At 35.8% G+C, this 6,718-nt stretch overlaps 1 protein-coding gene across 6 annotated transcripts in view; it reads right to left on the bottom strand.

Moving 5' to 3' along the window:
- The window catches only part of LOC135201400 (neurobeachin-like), a 562,670-nt gene that overhangs the window by 451,728 nt on the left and 104,224 nt on the right, over positions 1–6,718 (bottom strand). For 5 of the 6 annotated variants that reach the window (XM_064230269.1, XM_064230271.1, XM_064230274.1 and 2 more), the window contains one exon: positions 6,553–6,657. The exons of the other annotated variant lie outside the window; for it this stretch is intronic. In XM_064230269.1, the coding sequence (XP_064086339.1) occupies positions 6,553–6,657 (105 nt within the window). The remainder of the gene's footprint in view (positions 1–6,552; positions 6,658–6,718) is intronic. 6 annotated transcript variants of the gene reach the window in all.

Genomic DNA, 6,718 nt, shown 5'->3' with positions numbered 1-6,718 from the left:
CATTCTAAGATTCTTGTTATCATTGAAGATTAATCTGTATAATTTCTGATTAAATTTTCCTATTTTATTTTCCTTTTCTACTTTCATTCTTTGTATTGGGTAGTGGGTTAATGTGGCTTTTTTTTTTAGCAACATTCACTTCAGAGGGTGACATTCCTGCCTACCTGAGTTAGGATAGAAGAGACACTTTAAGTCTTGGCAGGCAACTCTTTTAGAAGGACACTCAGAAATCAAACCAGCAGGTAGAAGGGACCTTTAGCCTTGGTAGGCAGCCCTTCTAAGAGAAGGTTAATCTGAATACAAACCTTGTTCTCCAACCTTGGACTGTCTGTACCGTAGCCATTGTAACATGGCCTTCTATCTTCTTGGGGTTGAGTTCCCATGCCTGAGCGTACAATCAGGCATTTATCCTCTTTCCTTTTTTTTATTCATTCTCCTATTTTTTTTTCAACTGTGTAGAACAGGATAATGAAAATGAAAAAGTTCCTTGGTGGATTATCAGGAAAGTGCCTTTGTCTTTACTTAATTTTTTCCTTTTGAGCATTTTATAATTTCTAAATCCATTCTGACTGTCCTCCTCCAGTTGTTGCAGCAGGCCTGACAAGGTATGCCAGCCCCACCTTGTCGACCAGATGCTCACGATGCTTTGTTCAATGCATTGGCCATGTTTATTTATACTTACAACAGAATTTTTGTAAATAATGTTATTATTGATGGTATTGTTGTTTATTGTTCTGTTGATTTTTACAATGTTACTGTTGTTATGAGTATATTTATTTATTTTGTTACTGATTTAATGTTGTTAATTTTAATTCTTTCGAGAGACATCAAGTTCACCCCTAGGCCTGTTACTCATTACAGTAACAAAAACTGAAAAGTGCTTTACTCAAATATTTGGGGCTTTTAAGGAAAAATTTTCTCGGCCTTCAGAGTTGTGCCTGTAACTACTATTTGATGTTTTTATCTGAGAATCTTGTAAGTAGTAACAAGCCAAAGGTTGTCTTTAATCCATAGGTTTGATGGCCTTGACTTTATTTATTGTTGTAACATCCCACATGCACATGGTATGACTGTATATGCCAAGTCTGGACGACCTATTTATCATCAGAAAAATTTGGAGTATAGTTACCATGAGGCTTTTGTTTTAAAATTTTCAGTAAATTCTACAATGTTTTTGTATTTGCTGTTTACTGCAATCCAAATATTGGAAAGGATTAATATATATTATTTGTGGAGACTATAATGCAAAGCACAGTAAGTGGCTGAATTCAAATTCCAAATATCAACATGGCCAGTCTGTCCTTGAGTTCTGTGTGTATCCTCTGATTTTATCCAGCTAACAAAAGGAATCCACACACATTTCTGGTAATAGATTGGACATCATATTGACAGATGTTCCAGCTATTGTTAAGTCCAGGGTCTGTGAATATACAGGCAGTCCCTGGGTTACGACGGGGGTTCTGTTCTTGATACGCGTTGTAACCCGAAAATCGTCGTAAGCCGGAACCTCGTCAAAAAATCCTAAGAAAACCTTACTTTTAATGCTTTGGGTGCATTGAAAACTATGTAAAGTGCATTCTTTTTGCATTTTTCATAAAAAAAATTCAAATATTAATTATTTTGCATTTTTGGTGTCATATTTCTTCTGCCAGGTGAGCGTTGTAGGCGTTGTAACCCTGGAAATAATTTCTGATGAATGGAATTGAAAAGCACCTTAACCTCAGAACGTCGTAAGCCGAGCCCATCATAACCGGGGTACTGGACTGTATGCACGTATGGTATGTATTAAGGTATATAAAATTACGTTTATGTACATAACATATATATATATATATTATTAATATACCATACATATATAGTATATAGATATATATATATATCTAATATATATATATAATATATATATGTACAGTCAAACCTCGGTTTTTATATAACCTGGCTTTCGTATAATTCAGATTTCAGACTTTTTCCAACAAAATTTTGACTTGGGATTCATACATATCCTAGGATTTCGTATCTAGCACCCACCTAGTGACTAGGCCTCGTATCGAGTGCCCATACAAAGCATCTAGTGTTCTCTCATGACCCATTCTGCTTTTATATTAGTTTTCTTGTGCGTGTTTTTTTATCCATGTGCAACTGCTAAATAGCCATAATGGGGCCAAAGAAAGTTTCAAGTGCCTGCTCTTCTGTGAAAAAAATTAAAAAACACTATAGAATTTAAAAAAGAACTTGTAGCAAAGTGTTTGGGGATGCTGCATCCCAATCTCAGTAAGAAAATGCCTACAACAAGTGCTGCTGTTAGTGAATTTAAGGCCAGCAGAGGCTGGTTGGAAAAATTTAGAAAGTGAACAGGCATTCATAATGTGCCTACTTCAGTGATTAAGGACATGTTTGCAAAGTGGAGTGATGTAAATAATTTTGTGGAGAACTATCATCCCAAAAAAGATATTTTTTTGTTAATATTTTTTGGTGTCTGGAACGCATTAACTGAATTTACATTATTCCTTAAGGGAATTATTGTTTCGGATTTCGTGAGATGTTCTGGAACAGATTATTTATGAAAACCAAGGTTCCACTGTACAGGCACTTCTGATCATTGCACCAGTGAGATGGGGATATCTGTCAATAAGTATTTTCCTAATGTGCCACCATTGGAAAAATGGTCTGGGTGAAATCTGGAGTCAACTGAGATTGCATTTTTAAAGCTTGTAACACACTTAATATTTAAGTGCTATATTAGATCTTGATCCCAGAAGAAATTAAATGAAATGCCCATGGCTATTTTAATAAGGAATGTCCCTAGAAAGGTCATTAACTTCAAGGCAAATGACTTGCCATGGTTTGATGATACATGTAGACAAGCGTACATGACAAACAGACCAAACTCAACACATGGGGATGAAATCATTCGGTGAAAATTACAATATTTTTGTTGAGTCTCGCTGTGCTGTAAAATAATAAATGATGGCAGATTGGTTACTGGCCACAGGGAAAAGGCTGAACTGCTTCATTGAGCTTTTGAAGCTAAGTATAATCAGCTGAGGATGTCCCTCTCCCAGATACTTGTCATCCTGAACATATTCTTACAAAATTTGCATTTTGATCGAGGGATGTTGAAAAAATTCTGGATAATCTTGATAGCTGGGGTGGAGAAGATCCTGATGGTTTCTTCCTTTTGTTTTTACAGAAAAGTTTCTAGTGTGTTGTCTCCAAAAATATCTAGTCTATAGATTTTTATGTCAATATAATATCTTTGTGAATGACAGCAAGCTTAGTAATAAAGTGCCTGCCCCATACAGTAGCATATCTGCAGACTGCAGTAGCTACAGGCCAATGTCTATTCTCCCTGTGCTCTTCAAAGTTGCCGAAAAACTTATTATTTACTTACAGGTAGGCAGCAGCGAGTTGCTGTTGATGGGATCTTTAGTGAACCAAGACCTATTGTGTCTGGAGTTCCACTGGGTAGTGTTCTTGGTCCACTGTTACTTTTAGTGTACACAAGTGATATAGTTGTTGGCCTAAAAAACAAGATTGTTCTGTATTCCGATGATGCAACACTTCCACACGATATCAGGATCAGGAATGCACTAATGGGGCTCTTGACAGGAAGGCCTCTACATCCACTTCTTCTTGCGGGTTTCAGTTGCTAATCCTCCTCTATGGTTTACCTACCTACTCCTCCACATAGTTTCACAAAGGATCATGCTCAATTGGTAGATGTTCACCCACACAAGACAGCATCACCATACCAATTTTGTCAACTGAATTAGATTACTATATTATTAAGGGCTCACCAACTTCTTCGAACCTTCAAGCAGCTTCTACAAGTCTTGACTTTTTCTTTTAACCAGGAGACATCTGGCTGTCCTACAGCTCAAAGTCTCATGCTTTCAAGAGGAATAATTTTGTGATCTACAAGATTTGCTCTTTGTATGAAGGGCTCAGGAGAGATGACCCTCCTATCAATTCTTGGATTTAAGTCTCTCTCAGCCTTTTCTGGGTCCTCTTTTCCACTGCAGCCTGACAGGTTTGGATGAACAGTACCTCACAACAATGATTTTCGAGTTCTGTGGCGGTCTTAGATAGTAACAAGACAGCTGAAGTCATGGAGTAAATACTGAATAGGAGGGCTTTTTTGGTCTTCAGTTCTTCAGTTCACTTAGACAAAGCATGACGTGTTCATTTTCCAGGGACAAGACACTACTCAAGTTGAAATGAATATGGTGCCAACCTTTCCATCTACTTTTGATAAATGTAGGCTATCAACTGTCAGGAGAACCCTACCTACTAGCCTTCATATCTTAACTCAAACCAAGTTCAATCCTGAATGCCTTTCCTATTCTAGGCTCCTCCCACAGGTGACACCAGGCATGCCCCATAGTATGGCTGGCTTCTTCCAAAAAGTAGATATTACAGTTAAGGATTTCGATCAATTTTTAAAATTTTCTACAATTAGCACGTACAACCAGTTTGGACTTTTAGGTCAGCTCAAGCAATCTTAGTCTAAGGTAACTGGTGATTGCTTGTTCTTAGGAGCCTCTTCAATGTAAAGAATCTTATCTTCCAACTCTCACTTCAACGCATCTAGAGACATATAACCTCTTCAAATGGATTTCCTCTAAGGTGATAACTTTGCCTCTCAGGATTGACAACCCTTCTGTCCTTCCCTTGCTACTGCAAGAGTATGACCTTCATCTCAGATCAAGGTTAAGCCCATCACTGTATGCCTTCACCTTCTTTCACTAAAAGAAGAACTAGTTTATTCCTCATAATATATCACTTTGGATTTAAAAAGTTCATTTTTTTTAGAGGTTAGCAGTTCCAAGCAGGTTAGTACTGGTTCACAAGAACCATAATCACTATCCTTACACTATTACAATCTCAATTTGCAAGGTCTCCAGATTGATTTAGTACTTTCATAGGTAGGTGCACTTCTTACATAAATTCTCACACACATTTTCAGGCACCTTCAATTCTTTTTCAAACAGGGTTCTGATATAATTTTTGGCTGCTTATTCTTCTTTTGACCTTAGTTTCTTTAAGTATCCTTTATCAGGACCTGCTTTAGTACTGTAATGGATTTGTGATGTAATAAATATAAGTTTTAAATGAAAATTTTATATCTTCAATACATAATCATTATTGTAATAGAATTACCCTCCTCCCAAACAATCTTGGACTGTCTAAGCTATATCAGACTACAGAAGGAATGATTCAAATAATTATGTAAGACCTACAGGGCAAGAGGCCCCTGCAATAATCTGCATGAGCGCCAAATCTTCTTTTTCTGAGATTTGGATGGTGCACACAAATGGGCTATATCAAGTTAATGTTTTTTACCTAAAACATAAAAACACTTTTTTTAACAAAATGAACAAAGGATATTTACAAATGTGTCACACTAACACAAAGAAACCATTTTCCTTGTGATCACTTTCTTGAATTGGAGTTCTTAAAAATACCATCTGAACATGATATAAACTGAAATATATTTACAAAAGTAAAGTTAATCTTGTAAATGCATTATAATTGATTAAAGTATTAAAAGTTAAGATTTTGTAAGTACACAGTCAATAATCATTTGATATCTGGATGTAAGTGTTAAGGCATGCACCTACACAAGACAGACACCTCCACCAATAAAAAGATATGCAAAAGTCAAATACAATAATAAATAAAAGCAGTAAATTACAACTGGAACACAATCTTAGATATTTATAATAAAGTAAGACAGATTTTGGTGCAGGTCTGATAATAACATATACATGTAGTACTTTCATGTGCAAGAAAGAAATAATCATGCTTCAATCTACATAATATTTACTATATAGCCATAAGGTTTTCTTTACTTGAGTCCACAAAATGTACATAAATTGTAAACGAAGAATTACATTTTCATTGGATTTTGAGGTCTGAAGATTAAAATTGGATATGGTTTTCACACTAAGAAATTTTTAGTGTTACGGTTTTCACATTAAGAAATTGTAAGTAAAATAAATAACCAGAATACTGTACTCTGACTAATTATGCATCTCTTGATTAGCTTTAGATTACATAATGCATTAGGACATCATTTTCTAACTAGCTAATAATATCAGCCTCCATCTACTAACAGATATCTTAAGCACAATTTCTAATAGCATTACAAGCTACTGAAAATCAACAGACCAGTGTAAAGAACTCCAATGAAAATGCAAGTGACCTGGAAGATTTATGCCAAAGCATTAGTACCTGCAAATTAGGAAAAAGAGTGGCATCTCTTCTGTTTATGTACATTCAGCAACAAACTGAAACATGTCGGACTAAAATGAGTCTGACACATCATTTTGAAAATAGAACTAAATGATAAGCAAACCATATTCTTTGATGTTCAGAACAGCTTTGGGTATGAAAACAATAAAGGGGAACATCATATATTGGGGTAGAAAATAATAAACGTAAGAAGCGTCAGTGCACTTAAAGCATACTGTGAAGAGATACAAATCACACCATAAGCACAAAAGGGAACACCATCAATTGAATACAAAGTTGGTTACTTGTTACAGTTACCTTAGGGTTAATCATGTTGTTGCGAGCTACAGGCTTAGAAACCTTAGCTCCATAGGCATTACAACCATACTTAGGAACAGGGCCAGTTCCTATAGTGTGATTGGACTGGGGAAAGACCACAGGGAGGTCAGGTTAGTAGCTCTAAATATTATCAATGGAAAATCAC

This window comes from Macrobrachium nipponense, chromosome 28 (genome assembly GCF_015104395.2).
Source record: "Macrobrachium nipponense isolate FS-2020 chromosome 28, ASM1510439v2, whole genome shotgun sequence".
NCBI classification, from domain to species: domain Eukaryota; kingdom Metazoa; phylum Arthropoda; class Malacostraca; order Decapoda; family Palaemonidae; genus Macrobrachium; species Macrobrachium nipponense.
This window is presented reverse-complemented; position numbering and strand designations above follow the sequence as displayed.